General features: G+C 39.8%; 1 protein-coding gene across 1 annotated transcript; it reads left to right on the forward strand.

Annotated features, from left to right (window-relative positions):
- The first annotated feature begins 3,203 nt into the window (after positions 1–3,203).
- On the forward strand, positions 3,204–4,798 carry LOC125710302 (transcription factor Sox-1a-like). Its single transcript, XM_048979886.1, has one exon. It carries the CDS (start codon positions 3,468–3,470, stop codon positions 4,485–4,487), a length of 1,020 nt encoding a protein of 339 aa, XP_048835843.1. The 5' UTR covers positions 3,204–3,467; the 3' UTR covers positions 4,488–4,798.
- Positions 4,799–21,530: the final 16,732 nt, after the last annotated feature.

A 21,530-nucleotide genomic window follows, 5' to 3' on the forward strand; every position in this document is an offset into this window, starting at 1 on the left:
TTGTGTCACTTTCCGATATGACCTGTTCTTTACAATTAATATAACAGCTTTAGAAAGACAGACGGCTTTGTAGATATGCTAGATAGATAGATAGATAGATAGATAGATAGATAGATAGATAGATAGATAGATAGATAGATAGATAGAATAATTGCAAACCGGCAAACGTTAAAGGTAAGCCCCTAATTAACCAGAATATGACAGTCTATACAGTACTATACCGTATAACAATGAATAACACTATATGTTCTCCTATTATGTTCAATTATCCTACTAAGGTATTTCCTGTTGAATGGCTTTTTGTTTATTTAGTTGTTATTATTTGTGAAGTGATAGTAGGCTTCACCCCTGTCTGTACATCTTAATAGTATCTTTAATAGTCACCCCAGAAATGTGGTCTAATTTCAATTTGATGGCGAAAAGATAATTGCTCATCATATTTGGTCTCCTGTTTTTTCCCTTAAACATGCTTTTAAAACCGTATAGCAGTGCCAGGACATTCGGTCGCGTGCTTCATGAATATTGACGATTTTGTAACCGCTCTTCTGCCAAACCATTTACAAAATTCAATTAGACCTGTATTGAATTATCCCATTCCATATCATATCTACATTAGCTTAATTAAAAGCTATAAAATCTGATATAATTATCAGGCCGTTAGCTGTGTATTGGGGATGGAATATTTTGTTTTCTTTTGAATTACTGGCTGATTGCGGTTTTCAGAACAGGTCAGCTGTGAAATTCGTATTATGTTCCCGGCTTGTTCGCGCGGTAAGCCCTAGTCTCGTGCTTACTCCATGCAGTCCTTATATATTAAGGAGTTGATGTAAAAATACATGAAATGTTAGAGTGTAGCAATCTGTATAAAGATTAAAAGATTTTAAGTCTTAGAGTAACCTCCGAAATTCCGATTGCCTTTACTGTTGTAGCTACGAAACTCTCATTTAATACCTTTAATTTTCTTTTTCTTTTTGTTTCCGAAATTTAATTGCGTGATTGGGGAAATTTAAAGTAAATAAATAAATAAATAATATGCTCTACATGTTCATCCGTATGTGTCTTAGGATTGGCCTTTTTTTAGTGTAGTTACTGGAGGAAGCTAAATGCAGTGATCATGTTTGCCCTTGGTGTGCGGGGCGCTGTCTTTCAGCACCACCGCGCGTATTCCACCGGTATCCATCACCAGCAGACGGCGATCTACTGCGAACTATGACGGCTGCTGATCGATTGTGTTGCTTTTACCTATACTAATATAATAACAAATTATGCGCTAAGTTCCTTTTAAGGTGTCTATAGAAGACACCAAATGTCTGTTTTTAGGGCCTTACACATAGGCCTACGGTCTGCTTCTGGAGTTTACTAAAGTATATCAGTGTGTTGTATTTTTATTTTAAGCAAATGTACAAGAACCCCATTATGAAAAAAACCCCAAAACCACAAAGCATAAACATATCTTTGTAGTCACCAACTATAAAATCATTTAAGAGTATATTTAGTTTATCGGAAGTGGTGTGAAGGGATTTAATAATGGGATTTAATAAGGGGCTTAACTGGTTATTAATCATCAATGAGGCTATTCTAATAATATTGCAATCATCAGTCCAGTTCAATACAAATGTACAGGACTGTATAACGGCTAGCCCCATTTATTAAAAATACACCCACTTACCGCTACGACTGGGTCCTCTGGATCTTTATAATAAACTAATTTAAATATGAGTTTTAAATACTATATTACTATATTACTTAAATACTATATTAAACAATTTAGGTATTCGTATTACCCTGCAAATAGCCTATGGGGCGAATAACCGCTGCAGTTTGTGTGTGTTGGATATAGACTAATGTTTTCATGCACCTTGGATAGTATAAATAATTCTATACTTCAAGGAACTTTCTGTAAAATACACATCGGCCTCCAACACTCTCCTGAACTTAATTCCACGCACAAAAGAACTGCGGTTCAACCATCTTTCAAAGTTGGTCGACGGAAACACTAGAGAAAACGTTGCGGCTGGCGAGTGCTGCCGGCGGCCAACACCTCTTTCGTAGCCAGAGCGAGAACATCTCCAGGGCCTCCAGTCTATTTCCTTCGATGCCCTTCCAATTTGGAGCGGTATAAATCAAGACAATATGCGTTTCTGAATTTCTATTTAAAAATTTGAACAGTTCAAGTTTCTCGCTTTATAGTTTATCCTTAAACCGATTTGCATTCAACCGAAGTTATTTTTGCAGGCTATGTATCGTTATTGTCAAACCCACTTAAATTGGTGCGTAAATAAAAGGACTTAAGAATATATCGCATCCTGAAATGTTGCCCCCAGATGTGTTTGTAAGCTTCCGCGGTATCAGAAATCAAAAGCAGCATCCACATGTTGAAAGCGCTATTCCAGATAAACCACCCTCTGCTTTACGTGTAATTACTATTAATACGGCACGCAATTAATTGTGGTTTTACAGAAAACGTGGACGTTTTGAATAGCCGATATAAACGTGCAATTGTCACGTATGATTGTGTAGATAAAATCAAAATGACCAGTTTTTGGGCTAACATTTAAGCCTCGTAGCTACGTCTGATTCAGCTGTTCATTAATGACCATATAATGAATCTTATGTGAATTTTTAATTGTATCATGAAAGTATGCGTTTCACTTAGCGTACTCGTGCCTGCCAAATCTAGTTGGTATGAACCATCTGGATTTTGCTTTATTATATTATAGACGTAGTTCCGATTATTCGTAAGACCTGCATTTTATTAAAAATCCCAATAATACTTCGTGTTGTTACCAACTTTATAAACTTTATTTATGTTTAACATCTGACTTATTTCTTGTTCAAGAAGAGCACTGACCACAAGAAAAAAAACACTCCATCTCGTATTCTATAAAGTGGGTTACACGTCACAAACTAAAAAAAAATAATAATAAAAGAGGGGAACAGTGAATTACCTTAGGACAACCCAATTATCTTACATCTCACACACGCTGGCTGTCACAATAATTTGTCCTAAATGTCGTTTTACTGTTTATCTTGCGTGAAATTGGGAGGTGACCGCCCCCTTACCCGGACACCCCTCCCATCAGAGCCGCTCTGCTAATTCGCTCTCACCTCCTTACGTCACTTGACCGAAACCCATGCAAATCACATGATTTCTAAAACACCATTGGCCGCCGTCGACTCATTTAATCGCTGTCAAACCGCATCGTATGGCCGCCGCTCCGTTAACTTCACTAGTCAGCTCCAGAAAGTAGTTCAAAGAAGCTTTTCATCACAGTGGATGTGAAAAGCCAGTGGGAAAGAAAGCACTTCTGAGAAAAGCTCCAAGCGAAGCACCACTGCTCTACTGGATTGTATTACTTTGTATTTTTTCCCCGAGTCTTGGAAGTTCGCTTGTTTTCGCCAGTTCAGGCAGGCTTGAGAGCCGAAAAACCGAATGGTCCTTTGTACGGGTCTAAAAAGTTAGGTGAATGTATAGCATGATGATGGAAACGGACCTGCACTCCCCAGGACCCCAGACTAATACAAATTCGGGTCAAACGGGGCCAAACAATGGGACAAAATCCAGCCAAGATCGGGTCAAAAGACCGATGAACGCGTTTATGGTTTGGTCTCGGGGCCAGCGGAGAAAGATGGCTCAGGAGAATCCCAAAATGCACAACTCCGAAATCAGCAAGAGGCTGGGCGCGGAGTGGAAAGTCATGTCGGAGTCGGAAAAGAGACCCTTTATAGACGAAGCGAAGAGATTGCGTGCCATGCACATGAAAGAACACCCGGATTATAAATACCGACCCCGCAGGAAGACCAAGACCCTTCTCAAAAAGGACAAGTACTCCTTAGCCGGCGGGCTGCTATCCGGAGCTAGTAGCGGTGCTGTTGGCATGGGGGTCGGGATGAGTCCAGTTGGAGTTGGTCAGAGATTAGAAAGTCCTGGGGGTCATGGCGGCACAGCCAGCGCTGGGTACGCACACATGAACGGCTGGGCGAACGGCGCTTATTCTGGCCAGGTGGCAGCGGCGGCCGCTGCAATGATGCAGGAAGCGCAGCTTGCTTACAGCCAGCACCCAGGCAGCGGAGCGCATCACCACCATGCGCACCACCACCACCCGCACAATTCCCAACCCATGCATCGCTACGATATGGCCGCTCTCCAGTACAGCCCTATCTCCAACTCTCAGGGCTACATGAGCGCTTCTCCGTCAGGGTATGGGGGAATCTCCTACACGCAGCATCAAAACTCTGCTGTTCCTGCTTCTGGTGGTATCGGCACTTTGGGGTCTTTGGTGAAATCGGAGCCAAGTGTGAGCCCTCCCGTAAGCACTCATTCTAGAGCACCCTGCCCTGGGGACTTAAGAGAAATGATAAGTATGTATTTACCGACAGGCGAAACAGGAGACCCGTCGGTTCAAAGTAGACTTCATGCTTTGCCACAGCACTACCAGAGCAGCACAGCAGGAGTAAACGGAACAATCCCACTGACACACATTTAGCCTAAAACCTAAGCGGCAGCACACGTCATGAAACCCGTAACCAAATATTTCAATATTTAGACCATCGGTCAGCTACCTTTTGTATTAAATGTATTTGACCGTGTAAACGGAAGGCAAGTATTGCTCAAACTGACCTTCAGGAAGAAAAACCGCTGTATTATCCACTTGTCTGGTAATTCGAAAGTTTTACTGTTTGTCCACACTTAAACGATAATTGTTCGATTTTAGTTTACGTAAGTGAAAGCGATGCCAAGTTTTAAATTGCATTGAAGTCCTTTCATTCATATCAAACAATAACCCAGTCTGACTGAACATGAAATGTTTTCTAATAAATATATATATATATATATATATATATATATATATATATATATATATATATATATATATATATATATATATATATATATATATATATATATATGAATTTCATTTGACATTTACCCTTAACCATTACCTTTTGTAAACATGTGAGTTTCTGTAACTAAAGAACTCTTTTGTTGTAATATTTCTTGTAAATTGTGAATATTTTTTAATATTTTAGGTGTCAAGATAATGCAGTTGTAAATACTTTACTAAATGAGGTTCCAGATAAACGGCATTCTGAAATTGCATTGAATGAGTCAAATAAATTTTACATCTATGTTGCCCTGTTCCAAAACAATGTTTCACGTTTCTTTATTCTTATAAGTTATTCTGTTTTCTATATGGTTGGCATGTGTTTAATAAGTTATTGTGTTATCTTTCCTAGACGTATTTATAAAAGTAGCATGCGGAATCCAGACCATACGGATTACTGGCCCTAGAAAAAAAAAGATTCGTTACTTTATCGATCTTCCATGACCGCTTATCCACTTATATGGTCGCGGTGAACATCCGTTTTAAGTGTGAATAAATAAACTGCAGTGTCATTTCATTAGAATGTTCGTATATTTATAGATATCTAGAGATGGCGATAATAAGATAAAGGCGGATATGTGTGTTCTTATGGGTTATATGGTAATGGCTAACGCAATTGCTCTTCCTACCACCTTAATGTCATTGCGATGCATTTTTACAGATCCTTTGGAGGACTGGAAAAACAATTCAAAAGGGAAAAAACGTTAAAGCGGTAGGCTTTATATTTTGGAATGCATAATTCTGGCAAACGTATTTTAAACATAGGCCCTGCTCTGGTTAAATTACGCGAACCAATTTTGTCTGCAATATGGGTGAATAATTTGTTTATCGCCTTAAACGAAATAAACATTCATTAAAAGATAACTATTATGTTACACTAAATGTGAATATGTTGATTTAGCTGTTAGCAGCTGATCGTCGAGTGATTTCCCTTTTGCAATGTTTATTTTGCAAGTAATGAGGTCATTTGCAACAAGAAAGCAGTTTGTAATTATCTACCCAAAGATATTTTAAAGTTGTTTATACAGTTTTATACGATTTTCGTACTATAAAACTCTACTGCTACCTCCGTTGCTACTTCTACGAATAATAATAATAATAATAATAATAATAATAATAATAATAATAATAAAATGTAAGCTTACTCCGTGCCCATGTTATATTTCTTAGGAGAAAATAATGCAATTATACTTTAGTTTGTGGTTTTATTTCATAGCATGCATATACTATCAGTGCTTTTTTTTCTTCGGAAAAAATGTCATTGTGCTATAGTAATGCGAACAACCCAGATTGGAACACCTGTTGAGTTCCTGCCTGTATTGTTCAAAATCGGTTTTTGAACGTAATACTCATTCAAATCGTTCATAACGCGCAGCACGAATACTGGCCATTTTAACACTGGACGTGGACTACAATAGCCAAGAATTATTGTACAGTATATATATTTTTTTGTCTTTATTTGTGGCTCTGCAAATTCTTCAGTCTATGGTCGTTATTCCACTATGTGTTTTATTGATGTCAGAAACTCTCGCCTGCTGCTTAACTACAACTGATATTAAAGTTAACCAGTCACGCGTTCTTAGCAAAGTTTCTTGCTTTTAATGGATTTTTTGTTACTTAAGTGTGGTATTTGTTAATTATAAATAATGTCCATTTGAATCGTTTATTCTGTCGTCTTACAAAATACGGCTGCAGTGGGCAACTGTTTGAGTTCGTTGAATAAACTGCTAAAACAGATAGAGCTATCACTGTTAAACCAGCTTGACAAAATAATTAGGCTACTTAATTAGTATATTAATGAGTGATATTCATTAATGTGGTTTAAAGAATATAATCAAGCAGCTTTGCGAAATATTGAAAAGCGTACGGTATGTGTATGCGAGTTTCCATGTATAATAACAGAAATGTCGAACAGTCATGTCGAAATCTATTCAGAAAACATATAATGGGATATCGGGTAGGCCCTACTGCAAACCAACAAACAACGTTGGGTATCTTACGATGTATCTACGTCAGTCTCCGTAGATTTGGCCGTAGATTGGCTAATTCATTCACATTTGTTAATTGGGCCTCAAATCCCGCTCAAACTAATGACTTCATTTATTTGGTGATAATCTATATATTTAAAAAAATAACTCTTGTTTTATTTTTAAGAGGTTAAAGTTCATTATAGCCGTCTGAGATTCGTGACCCCAATTAAATAATTAATCAACCTCGTGCAAATCAATAATGCGATTTCCATGACAAATTGCAGTTGATTAACTAATAGGCTATTTTAAATCTAAATTTAAATCTGAATATCATATCGTTTTATATTTATACATTGTGATTTATTTACATTAGACTGGCCAGAGACATGGCTAAGGAGACTTTACTTACACGTCATTAAGTGTCAGCAGGGAGTGAGGTGAATCAGACGGGAAGTGGAGGGGGCGGTTTTTGTCAGAGAGAATGGGATTATGGTGAATAAGCACTAACCTTCGTGTCATCGGCAAGTCGTGTCTCTTACAAGTGCCGAGCGGAACACTGACGTTATTCGAGCAGCATTCCCTGCTATATGGCGGAGTACAAAAAAACCGAGTTTGAACGATTCATGATAAATTAATGCAGCTTGTATGTTTGTCTTGACGGAAAATAAAAAATTTAGATTAAATCAGTGACTACATGTTTCGCTGTTGGGTTAATGATTTTTTTAAGCTACTTAAAGTATTCTATTAGCCTAGAGCCATATTTTAATAATTTTTACATTCTGTTATAGCCTACTTCTTACTTCGTCTTCGCGTATTGTGTTATGTAGTATAAGTTTACTTGCAAAGGGTGGCGAATATATCTCGATAAAGTTGAATTTGTAGCTGATCATTTGCGTGATGTATATAAGAAGGACGCGGCCCTGATTCCTCTGCACTTCAGTGCTGGAAACTGGGAATAACTGGAGGATAAAGTGCTTGTATTGCATCGAGGCGTAAAATGTCACAGGGTATCTTAAAATGTTTTACGAAGTGGGCGGCTACGTGTGCAAAATTAATGGAAGTTGGTGTGATTTGAGTTTCCGTAAAATATAAACAGAAAACCAAAAATTCCAAATTGAACTATGGTGATTAGGCCTATATCGTGTCTTTGAATTTGCATTTTCCACAATATGTTTTTGCACTTCTGCAGAATTATAGGTGTCTATAATCATACGGAAGTTTGTCTTTCTATGTGTTTCCCCCACTTGTTTTAATTGCTCATTTACGTTTAACCGTCTCAGAAATTTAAAATGTTAAATTAGATGGCGTATGTATTTTTCTTGATGTATAGGCTGACTGTTACACAAGACTGTTTTTTAAGTAAGACGTCAGCAAGTAAATGCATGTACTATAAAATAATCGTTAGACCTACGTGTGGCAAAGTTCAAAATGAATAAAACTCGTTCGGGTAACTTCATTTTCTTGCTCTTGTATACGTGGGAAGTGGGAGCGTAGCACTCGGTAGATTTTATTATGTGATAGGATTATCTTATACATGCACCGATAGTTTCCTCAGTGCGAAACCATGACTGGTGCTTCTTTTTGTTGTTTGTAGACGCAAAAATCTCTTGCTTTCTGTGTCCTAAATGTGGATAATTAGCGTCAGTTTATCACGCCCCTGCATATTTTCTTCTCTCCAAAATACGCACGTTGCTATTGGTTGCCATTCTGTCACAGAAGATTACGGAGACAGATTGCATAGGACGAATGTGGCGAACGAGATTAGAGCCGAATAGAAATAGTAACTGGGCCAGTAAATTCCTCGCGAGGGCCTTATCGTGCAATTACACGTTGACATGTTTAACAATCTTGCTGTCTCTTAATCCAACGCCCTTCCAATAGTAGAAACTGTGGCGTAATATCCGCTGTGCATTCTTGCATTCATTCAATCACTAACACGTTTATGTAAATCTGGAATACACGTAAACAGAGAACAACCTAATCTATGATTGCGATAATATAACATAGCCAACACAAATCTGTCTTCTGTTTGGACAACATACTAAATAATACTAAATAGTAAACAACGACTAAATTTATAATTATTAACAAAAAAACAACCACAGCATTATTATTATTTTATTATTATTATTATTATTATTATTATAATACGTTTCCCTGAGTTTACAGGGACTCAGTGTTAAGGAAGGTGCAGACTTCTTGGTCAAAGGATTCGTCTGCTTCGCGGCCTCTGCTGGACCAATTGTGAGCGGCTCTGCTGGAATTTGGCAGTGCAGAGGTTTGTAGAGTCGCCCCACGCTGATTCCCATTCAGAGAGCCAGCTCGCCGTGAGGCTGGGAAGTTTCACTAAGCCGCGCACTCCGCGGCATCACAAAGCTGATTACAAGCCTCAGCGAATTCCTGAAGGTACAGGGAGAGGACGCAGGTGCAAAGGGAGCCGAGGCGACCCTTCAAAACAGAGACAAAGTGTGTCAAAGCAGGACACTTTGGGACCACACAAATCCATGTGTTTCCCAGGGCGCTTCCTGGGAAACAGCAAGAAGAAAGGAATGGAATGTAAGGATACAGATAATTTAGACGTCTTAACATCACCTAACCCAATTCGATAATCTTCCTGTAACTCTCATTACTAAAACCGTTTATATTAGTGTTACCTGTTTTTTAATGATCTTTTTAAAGATACAATGGCATTCGTGTGCGTATAAAACTTTAACAGACGACGAAGCCACAATTATCAGTCTTAAATTGATTTAGAATAGTCAATAAATATAAATATGCTTAAAAAACCAGAGTTCCCCTGGGGACTGGTATAATCAGCCCGCCAACTGTCCTACAATTTCTCATTTCCATTATAATAAATATTAATAGGGCACAGGGAGACAAGAACACTGCTGGTGTTAGGGATTTAGACTTCTCGTGATTGCCTTAACAGGAGTATGACTGTTAACTCGTTTAACGTCGTCTCGCAGTTGTAATGCACTACAAATTGCATTAACTCTATAATCTTATTGTGCTTTTGCAATCGGACTAATGCACTAACTAATCTTGTAAAGCAATACTTGTAAAAAATATTTTTGGTTTCAGTATTGCTACGCCTTAATTATATTTGTGGAAGTGCCGACAATCTAACTGAACAATCTCTTGAAAACCGCTCATGTGAGTTTTTTTATTATAATGTAAATACAGTTCTTACACATATATATTCCGTTATTATTATTAATGTTACGATAGTTATGAATACCCAGAATTGATCAATGGTCTATTGGTAGGCAATTTACCAATTTACATTTACCAATAGGTCTATGAGTCGTATTCCTTAATTCATTTAGATTGTGTCACGCCCAGATAAACCTAACAGATTATCACCCTCGCCCGAATACTGCCTGGACTGTAACCAGATTGTTTTCACCTGTGTCGTAATACTAGCTAGGCTACTTAGCATATACCCTTGAGACCTTAACCCGGTTGTCAAGTGTTTGTCTCTCATCTCCGGGTTACGGTGTCAGCACTAATTACAGTTCTGCGTTATTCTCTATGACTCGTGCCTTTATTAACTGAGTATTGTATCTATATAATTTGAAAATAAACTCCGCGTTTGCACCTATCCGAGACTCTCCCGACCAGGGGAACATGGGTTGGTTAATGTTGGTGAGCATGGCAGTAAGTGTGGAGATTTTTCAGCTTTACTATGATACTGGGAAGGATCCCCGAATCACATCTCGCACCAGAAGCTTCTCAAAAAGAAGGCGGAACAGAAATATATGGCAGGTAAATACATAGGCCTCTGGCCGTGATCTCATCGGGTAGCTCCAAAACCCCAAAGACATGATGGAACCGGACCTCCACTCGGAGCTGTAAAGATCTTGACACCGAATTTATCGAATCATTAATGTATGCGACTTTGCTGTACAATGCTTTTCACCCTTGACCAACTGATTTTTAGTTGGTAATGAATTTGGCATAGTTATTGTAATGTAAACATGACAGATAAGTGATTCTTTGAAGGCGCTACAGTTTTTACAAAGCGGACATGGTTGCTCAGAAAAATCCCTGGCACCCGAAACAGACATTTTTTTCTGTATGAATTTAGTGAATATTTCACGCTCTTCCGTGCCCTCACCTGTGTCCTGCTGCCCAAGGCATCTTCGGGCGATCAGGGAACAAAGGCTGATCTCCTCGGTAGAAAATCAGCCAGAACGGACTATGCAAATGGAAGAGAAAGGCGAGAGGATGGGGATGCGCGCTTCCGATTGTTCTGCAAATTTCACAGCGGCGCGCAGCTGCAGCGCTTTAGCTGTACGGGTGATTATTTAAATTCGCTGTTAAGTTCCCATGAATAAAAAGTAAAGAGAAGGAGGAATACAGTTACTCAAGTAATTTTTATAAAACCACAACCATTTGAAAGGGTGTTTATATAAAACATTTGAAAAGGTTTTAATGTGCCATTAATAGAAACGTGCCCTGTGATGGGCTGGCCCTCCGTCCTGGGTTGTTCCCTGCCTCGTGCCCATTGATTACGGGATAGGCTTCGGACCCCCCGCGACCCAGTGGAATAAGCGGTATGGAAAATGGTTGGATTAATAGAAACGTTTATAGGTGTCGTTTGAGGAACCTTTTAAACGTATCCTGCCTCACAGCGAAAGTTTCTCCAAAATTGCTTGTTTTCAGCTTAGTCCAGTTCCCTGGGACCGATAGTGGTGGTTAGCTAAGTGTAACTGGGAGAATGCACTGCCCGGAAATATAGTTAGCGAAGTTCGTTTCCCAGAAGAACAATTATATGTCAGAACAGTTTGCATGATTAGTAGATTTGGTAATTTATCAATGCCGCCCTGTGTGTGTGTGCCAGAGAGAGAGAGAGAGAGAGAGAGAGAGAGAGCGAAAGACCGGGTGAGGGGGGGGGGGGGGGTAGCCGGTATATGTTCTCCGCATGCCATTCAAACTCTTTGGGTATTTTACTTGGAGCTGTCCAGGTCCTGAAATGACGTAATCTCGGAAAAGACGTGTTTATCCTTGCATTAAATCATTATAATGAAGTGCTTTCTTAAATAATACCTACCGGTGTGATCTTTGCACGCATCCATCATGCTTGTTCCAGTGCCGGTTAAAAAAAAAGACAAATCTAAGACATTAGAAAAGAAAGACGCTACTTAATGCATTATTTCAGATATCAGTTTGGTTTGCTTTGTAGCATACCAGTCACCCACACAATACAGTGGGTTCGGGTTTTACCTTAAAATTACGGCATATCGGCCTGCCTTGAATTTTTTTCCTTTAAATTACATGGTCGAAATAACATGAAAAACATAGTTGTGATGTATAATTTTTCAGCTGGGGGAACTGAAAAAACACTCAAAATTTGAAATGACTTTCAAACAGTTCTGGTGTAAATTGAGAACGATGTTGTTTTCTAACTCAACACGAATAGAGGGAGAATCTATGCCATTTAAACGTTATGTGAGGTAAGCACGTTTTTAATGTTAAGATTTCAAAAACAGCTAGAATGTTGTTTTAATGTATTGTTTGTAAGTAAAACTTTATATGTCGTTATGCAATGAGTCAAAGGACATTAATCGATGTGATTTAAAATAAAAACAATAGTTGAAATAGAAGTCGGACCCACGTTTGTCTTGAAACACGCTTGAAACATTTAACTCGTGGGATGAATCGTTTATAAAAGAGGTTATTGAATCTCAGTCATTTCACATAATAAGTTAACAACAGATATAGAACCGGAAAGTGTCCATTAAGATAACAATACATTTATGATGGGACTCACAGGGACCGTTTGTGTTTTTGTTTCCCAATTAATACCAATTATAATACCACTGAGCTTTACTTGTCCTCACCACTTCTCAGGAGACGTTTCTGAGGCACAAATGTAATTATATGTTGACATTATTAATAAACCAAGAGTCTCATTTATACAGTGTTCATAGATTTGGTGGACCGCTATTGTACCGCTAGCTAACTATGTTGTAAAACATGCAACCTGAGCTACATAACAGGTAACATTCTGTGATTCCAATGTAAACCCTTCCTGGATCCACATGCAAAAACTCCAAACCTTTTTTTTTCAAGAATCACTGTGTTATTATATATAATATTACAGGATACGACTACAACTAACTATTATTTTTTATATGCAACGCCACAAAACATCATAAATCTATTATTGTGCATCAAACTGGTGTCAAAACTCAAAGGTGCAATGCTTACATGGTAACTCTGATGATAATTCCCACATTCACTGATGGTCGGTGTTGATAATACCGTGACCTATCCAATCTCTGATGGATGACAGGTAGTTTTATTATCTGATGGAGCTCATGAAGGGCTAGTTCCGTTTTTTTCTGAGCTGTGAGGTATTCCCATAGTCCACTGATTCATCACAGTGACAAGCTTCAGGTTTCATTTTTTTCTGAGGACAACCATCAGGATAATTATTTATACCATACAGTATAGATAATTACATTTAAAAATGTTTAAGAAATGATGTTTGAAATTAGAGATAAATTACTTCACATTACATTTACATTACATAATGTAAACAGGCAAAACAACATCAGCTGTGTGATCAAAACAGATTATGGAGACATTTTATGTTGCATGACTACAATCAAGCCAGAATGACAGCGGACCTCATTCGAGATTAAGTCACTAGATGTTTTGTTTCAAAACACAAATCAAAGGGTTTTTTTTTTTTTTTAGTAAAGCTTTGTCCTGCTCCATTATGAATTTCAGCAAATTGTCTGTGTTCTAAATTGCTAGAGAAGGAATTTAAGTTTAAGTCATAAAAAGGAAAAACTCACCAAAGAAATCCACTAAATGTCTTGCGCTGTTACTGTAGTGTTTTGTATGCTCTACAACAATGTGTTTGGTGTGGGTCCCTTTAAATTTCTTGAAAGTATGATTTTGCTAAATGTTTAACTAGTTCAATTAGTGTTTAGATCTTTCCAGTGTCTTTGAAAGTAAATGCAGTTAGTCAAATTATTTTGGGTAAAAAAAAAAAAAAAAGTACATTATAAAATATTCCACTCAAAGACCGTACATATTACACCATTGGCAATACTAACTGCAGGACAGAGAATAGTTCGTGTGACCTGAACCGAAATGAATGTTCTCTAAATGCTTTCCTCAGAGTTGCTGTTTGGGATGCAGTGGGACGCATTTGGCTCAGGTAAACACAGGGTTTGTTGCCCTGCAGTTGCTCTGTTAATGTCTCTCTGCAGGTTTCCTGTCTGTGACGCCATTCGGATTTGACAGCTGTTGTGCCGATCCGCTCAAGCCTTGTTATGGGATTATTCTACATTCCTGATCCCTGAGTTTCAGCTTCCTGTTCCGACTGTGTCATAATAATGAGAATGAAAATAATATCCAGCGTCTTCATTATCTATCCTGACACACGCCTGTGACTTTACATTCGGCCCGTGGTGCAGGAGAGATGCTGAGAAAAAAACACTTCAACAGAGATTCAGTTGTGTGGGGCCCCTTCCAAACCAGAAACGTTTTTAAACAATACAGGACAGAGGGCACCGCGTCTGGACTGGGTACCATCAGGAGGACCTGCTGGAACATTCTGATTGGCCGGCAGTCAAAGTCACAGGCAGCCAAAAACACCTCGGCCAGCTCCCCATGCGAATGAGGGTTTGCGTTCTGGCTATTTACAACGGCTGCTCACAGCTGCTCCAATATAGCAGTAATTTAAGTTGTTTTTTGGCAGAGTATCGCTTAAACCGTGGGTACTTGGGTCTGCACAGGGTATCAGTATCTCAAGACTTCGTCAGATGTGTCTGGAGATGCATGTCCTCAAAAGAAGGGGCTTGCTAAGAATTGTTATTCTTATTATTAAGAATTATTAAGAACTCTTGTACTCCGGTTTCCCCCCACAGTCCAAAAACATGCTGAGGCTAATTGGAGTTGCTAAATTGCCCGTAGGAGTGCATGTGTGAGTGAATGGTGTGTGAGTGTGCCCTGCGATGGGCTGGCCCCCCGTCCTGGGTTGTTCCCTGCCTTGTGCCCATTGATTCCGGGATAGGCTCTGGACCCCCCGCGACCCAGTAGGATAAGCGGTTTGGAAAATGGATGGATGGATGGAAGAACTCTTGTTTCATTGCTCTGATAGAAGGCATAGTTATATTTATTTTAGTAGTTTATTTATTAATGTCATCCAGGTTTTATTTTGAGAATTTAATTTTATCTTGTGTTATGTTTGAAGTCATTCTGCCAAGGTACTACTCTTGCATGTCTGAATGATTAAAAAATGTGAAACGATGTTAATGGCATTAGGAAAGCATTTCAGAAATGTCATAGAATCAGAAAGTTATGGCTTATTGTCTCAGTGTATGTTCTGGGATCTATCCAGGGCCGTTCACTTGCCTCACCGGGATTCACCTTCCCAGAATGACTGTCCCCAGGGAAAACCTCCACCGAGATACCCAGAGGGGATTGAGGTACACAAACCCGGCTCTATTGTTAAGAAGTCACTGGAGCTTTTAGCCTCCTGGAATTACCTTTTTATTTCTTCTGAGAAGGGCACCTCTCAGGTTTAATGTCACAAGCCAGTATAGGCACCCAGAGTCACACGCACATAAGCACACAAGCATACAAGCACATGGTACTCAAGCAAATGTATGGGTACGCAAATAAGCAAAATAGCACAGTTGACACAAGTCTTTAATGGCTCTTGAGATGTCAGTTGTGTTTTGGGGAGCACAAATTGTGGCGAATGTGTATCAAAGTTAAACGCGTCCTGAAGATTGTTCTTACAGGTGCATGTCATCAGTTTGCATTGTCATAATTGTCTTCATATGACTGACTGGATTACTTCTTTCAAAGTAAGTCTTGGCAGTTTTTATTTTTTGTTGTTGCATAGCTTATTCTACTCCAGCCTGAAGTGAAATGTAGGGGTAACGTATTGATAGGTACATTTTGGTCAAGAAACCGATCGTTAGGACTTTGTTCAAATACAGGCACAAATGTGTTGCATTTAATAAACAGAATAACTGTATTCATAAGTTGATTGTCATGCTCTCTGCATAGCATGCAGATTGAACACAATTCCTCTATATTGCGTAGAACTAAATCATGCAGCCAAAGAACATGACAAAGTTTTCTCCTTTTCACTACAGCTGTGAAAAAGGTATACCATTTTCTGAATCTACTACACCATTTCTACTACACCTACTCCTGAGCTTGGATGAACAGAGCTTACACAGCTTCAGCAGACAAGAAAGGTAAAGAAATGTGAAAAAAAGGGGAGTTCAGGAATGTTATAGCAACATGTTGCTTCACGGGACCGTGGATCAGCATGCGGCAAAGCTGTAAACAGTAATTATCCCCGAAAGAGGTTTCACTTTCTGACCTTTGCTGGAGTGAGAACTGTTACCTTAGCCTATCTCTGTCTGTTAGGTATCACAGTTCACTTTTAATCACTTGTAAGGCACAGTCATCTTGATCATAGAGATTCCATGATATTTTCCCTCTGTCCTGCCCTTGAGCGTGCCTGTAAAACTGCTTCCTGTTTGACTCTAAGAAGCAGAGGACACTGGGAAATGATTACACCTGTAAGAATGTGAGAGGATTTTTAACCCATTTGTGATTTTTGTGAAGATATACTGTAAAATCTCTTAGCAGACAATAAAGGCAGATCTTAAGATTAATGATTGCAATAAAAATGTAATGAATCTCCTTACTGATTTTGATTTCTTCTTCGTGAGTAGTTTTCTTCATTTCCGTATGGTTTTCTTTTCAATTGTCAGGTACCACATGTCATTTGACAGTTTAAAACTTCTTATTTGAGTTAACATTTAGCAATTACTATAGTTATTATTGTTCATATAGAAGCGACCATATAGATGGAATTCCATCAAATTTTTCAGGTCTTCAGGCTTTCCAAGAGCCTGCTCACTGTATTGATGACTGAGAAAGCCTTGCTTCTGGTCATCGTTTTACTTTCGTCTCACATAAGTATTATAGCATTTTCTAATACACTGGGTTGTCTAATAATACACTTAAAGGTACCTTATGGTCATATGTGCTCCAAGTTTGAGCTTGATTTGATCAGTGATCCATTGTTTACCTGTGTTCTTAAAAATCTTAACCAGCATGAAGTTCAAGGGTATCTCAGTCCAACTTCATGAAGAATCCATAAACATACATAAATACCATAAGCAATTCTGCTCTTTATTCTAAGTGATACATCAGTACTATTAACAGTATGTGGCTTTCTAGACTATGCCTCTGTGCTCATGATAAGAAGGTCAGCAGTTCACATCTCATGCCCGGGAGAGTAATTTCATTGCTGGACCCTTGAACAAGGTCCTTAACCCAAGTTGCTTTAGGGATGCTGGCTGACTGCGCTCTCTGAGCCACACTCGTGTGCTGTGGTGGATAAAAGTGTCCACTAAACATATAATTATACTATTGAAGATTTTTTTTCAAGGTCCTTCACTGCAGATCTGCAAGTGTATTTTTTTTTACCACTGTATTCTTGGTTATTGATGGTTTCTTGCCTTGTAAAGTTGAAGGAAAAAGTTGGCCATACCCACTGAATAACCACACCAAAGAAATCATTATTTTTCTTCTTTACTATTACTATTTCTGTGCTTTTTCTTACAATTAAATTAGCAAATGTTTATGTAAACCAACTATAATTTCAGTTAACAACACCTAGTAGAAATAATAGCCACATTAGTAGTGAATAGCAGTGGTAGTGGTAAGTGTAGTGCTGTTATTGGCATGTTGTAAACAGCACAAGTCAGACCACTGGGGTCAAGAGGACGGTCTCTTTGACACATAGCCCCGCGAATCTAGTTTCAGGCTCTGAGGAACTGGATCTGTGCTGTTCGCAGATCGTCACACAATGAACTTGACACACAGCCAGATTTCTCCTCTGCCAGGTTAGAGTTACCATAATCTCATTATTATGCTTGAAAGACAACAAGTAATCGAATCTTGTGTGGCCACTGTGTCTTTGCCCGGGTGCAGCCGCTCCTTCATTCCGATTTGCCTTGATTACCTGAACTGCTGAGGTTCTATTTCAGCCACTTACCCTGCAGAAATAATCATCTGATCATCCTTTCAGGCCCCTGACTGCAGGACGCTGGCCGTGGCGGGTCACGGACTAGGTTAACTCATCGTGAGGCTTTTCCGTCCGCACCTCCAACGGCACGATCTACCTTCAATACGGACGAGAACAGAGGCTGTTTCCTAATGCCAAAAATGCAAAAAATGGTACATGTGGTCCTGGCAAGAGTGATCTTGCTAGCTTGCCTCCCACGAATGAACTTGGGAGACAGGGGAGCAAGATTCATTCAGTACAGGCCAAATCTGAGAGCCATGTTCTGTCAGAGAGCAAATAAAATGCCCACTTGGAGAGTCAATGAGGTGGTAAGTCTATCCCAGATAAAATCAGTAGTTCATTCTGAGTTGGGTTCTGTGATCTCAGTTTAACAGTGAAAGCAGTGGCAGAGCTAGACTTGCATTTACGGGGGGGTCAAAGGGTGAGCCAGGGTTTCTCAGAGGGGTCCATAGAAATATGATAAATGAAGGAAAAAAATACTTTTCAATGAGTATGTAAATGTTTGTTGAATAAACACAACATTTACAAAATCATAAACACCAATCGTAAAAACCAAGCCTCATCTAATCCAGCACCAAACATGAACTCAGACTGGATTAACCCCAGACTAAACCTAGACTAAACCATGACCAAACAAGAAGTAAAATTGCACCAGTGACCAAACTAGAGCAGTGCACATGTAAATTTAAAGCTCAAAACACAGATGGGACTAAAGACAAATTCTAAAAAATAAATAAACAAATAAAGCTGTATAAAATTGTATACAGCAAGATTAATCAATACCACCAGAATGGACCTGCATTCCCCTGGTGGTATTTGGAAAAGTTTTCTTTTTATTTCATGTAGCTATTACTAAATTAAAATAGATTAATTAAATTAATGAATCTAGGCAGCTAATTAAACCCTCACATTACAGTATAGTGAAGTCGATTCAAAGCTTCAATATGACATGTATAGCCTGCTTACATGCAGTAGGAAACTAATGACTGGTTCTCCACATATACACGTACCACACAGACTTCAAGCAAGGGCTAGCTTTGATAAAATAATAAAACGACACTCTAATTCAGCATGTGCACTAAAAGATACATACGTACAAATATGCTGTCTAAAAGACGATCTATTTTAGCACGAGCAGAGCTCGTGGCTAATTTAAACGAGACGTGGAGCGCTTTCATGCTGCTATTTTTTATGTACTGCAAGTGTGTGACCACCTCTCAATAGGAAGGCAATACAGTGTAATATGTTATAAATACCTGCTTAACTCCCGCTGTTATCAGTACCGCGGGTGTGTTTTGGATCGTGTAGGAACACGAGCCGCTGCCAGAGCTTTTAGCCAACGACGTGTCAGTAAGCAACAGGCACAGGGTACTGCTGCGTCGCGATGCCTTCAGGGGCACTCGGAAATTACAGTTTTCCGCTCAAATCTTTGCCCGATCTCCATCCATCCATCAGTTTTCCAAACCGCTTATTCTACTGGGTCGCGGGGGGTCCGGAGCCTATCCCGGAATCAATGGGCACGAGGCAGGGAACAACCCAGGATGGGGGGCCAGCCCATCGCAGGGCACACTCACACACCATTCACTCACGCATGCACACCTACGGGCAATTTAGTAACTCCAATTAGCCTCAGCATGTCTTTGGACTGTGGGGGGAAACCGGAGTACCCGGAGGAAACCCCACGACGACATGGGGAGAACATGCAAACTCCGCACACATGTAACCCAGGCGGAGACTCGAACTGCCCGATCTCCTCATTGGTATATTTTACTGTTTACCATTTCAAGCGGGGTGACACTGGGGGGTGACAAGGGCTCTGTTGGGGGTGGCAATTCCCACCCCTGCCACCCCTTTGGCTCCGCCCCTGAGTGAAAGATTCCAGAGCCTGGTCAGCATGGTAGGGACATATTGCATGGAGCCACAAAAGCTGGCAAACCAGCTTCTATCAGTGTGTTTACAATTATATTTCAGCAAGCAGTGCCACACACGTAAGGTTAATTACAGCAAAAATTGCATCCAGCATGGGCCACTCAGTCAGCTGCATTGAGCCTGAGAATATCCACCGTATATTTTAAATGAGAATGACGTCAGGCATGTAAAACTTGCAGTTACTTACCTGCGGTTGTGCCTCCTGCCAAACTTCCACCAACCTTTTTCAACAATCTCTTATTTTAGTCTTTATTTATGTTATATTTCTATTACTAATTGAAAATGTCTGACAAAAATAATTTTCCACTATACCGTTTTACATCCTTGGATTGAGCATCCAGGCTTTTTTTTTATCGAAAATATTAAGCTGATTTGTGTCTATTGATTAACCGTAGCCCTCCCAGTGGCGCCGCAGTGCAAAACTCGATCAGTATGTTGCGATTGTAGAGAAACGACCCCTGCACCAGCCCCCCTCTTGGCTGCTGATGGAAAAATAAGAAAACTATTAGACAGGCAGGCGAACAATGGGCTCCCACAGAGGCCTTCTGACCGGCGCTCCGTTCCCGGGGAAATGGGGGGCAGCAGCAGCAGCATGTCCACATTATTCCGTCCCCCTCAGCGCCCATGACCGGGCCCAGCCCCCCCTCCGCCTCCTGGGCCTCTAAGTGCAGGGCAAGGGAACAAATGACATTTCCAAAGTTTTGACCTTTGTTTTTACATTGACTGAGGCGAACAAACACTGAGGATCTGAAAGATAAACGGCTAGAGCGAACTCGGGCTCTTCATACGTCTCTCCCACCAACCCCCTGGTCCTCCCCATCAGGAGCTGGCAGGTTCAGCTTCAGGAAAGGTGAATCGGTGACCCGGCTCACTCCCGTTTGCTTTGCCAGTCTCAACACACGTTGTTATTAATATTATTATAATTGTTGGGCTCCTTAAAGTGAACGGTTTGCTTTTCACTCTACAGCCCCTCCTGTTTGTCGAATATGTTCTCTTTCTGCCCTTAAAATGATTCACTCAGCAACAGATCTATTACGAATGTGAAACAGAAGTAATATCATTCAGTAATAGGGAACTATTTGAAAGGGAATGTTTACGTCAGTGTAGCACTGTTATAGTGACCAAACATCAGCAGGAGTGATTGCCGTGGTGCCTTTCTGTGTTATTCTGTCCCTCATCCAAAGCCAGTGCAACAACCTGCAAAATGAAGGACATTAAATTACACAGTAGAGTTTTTTATGTTTGATAGCTTCAGAATCAAACTTACAGACTGTCAGTCACAAGGCGACCATGACCTGTATAGACAAAAATTCCCCCTAATTGGACCATCCTACCCACAATTCCATGTTTTTGGCCCAACAACGCCTGAGTCTGACAGGCAGCACACGATAAGACAGAGGTAACCATCGGTGTTGGGGCTGCTGACTAGACAAGTTGTTCTCGAATGACTTGTGCACAACCGAGGATGCAGATGCAGAGAGCTAGAGGAACGAGGAACCGGCCACAGAGGTAAGGAAAGGGTTCTGAAATGCAAAAGCAAGGGAACCAGAAGAGCATTACAAAGCGGCAAATAAAATCCTAGCAAATAGAACCACAGAGTAACAGATCAGACACCAGTACAAAGATACGAAGCTGCAGGCAAAATTCTTATTTGAACAGCCCTGC

The sequence above is a fragment of the Brienomyrus brachyistius genome, chromosome 16, assembly GCF_023856365.1.
Source record: "Brienomyrus brachyistius isolate T26 chromosome 16, BBRACH_0.4, whole genome shotgun sequence".
Classification (NCBI taxonomy): Eukaryota; Metazoa; Chordata; class Actinopteri; order Osteoglossiformes; family Mormyridae; genus Brienomyrus; species Brienomyrus brachyistius.

What these genes read in the sequence shown, in the direction of transcription:
- LOC125710302 (XM_048979886.1), top strand. Translation starts at nt 3,468, where the DNA reads ATGTATAGCATGATGATGGAAACGGACCTGCACTCCCCAGGACCCCAG.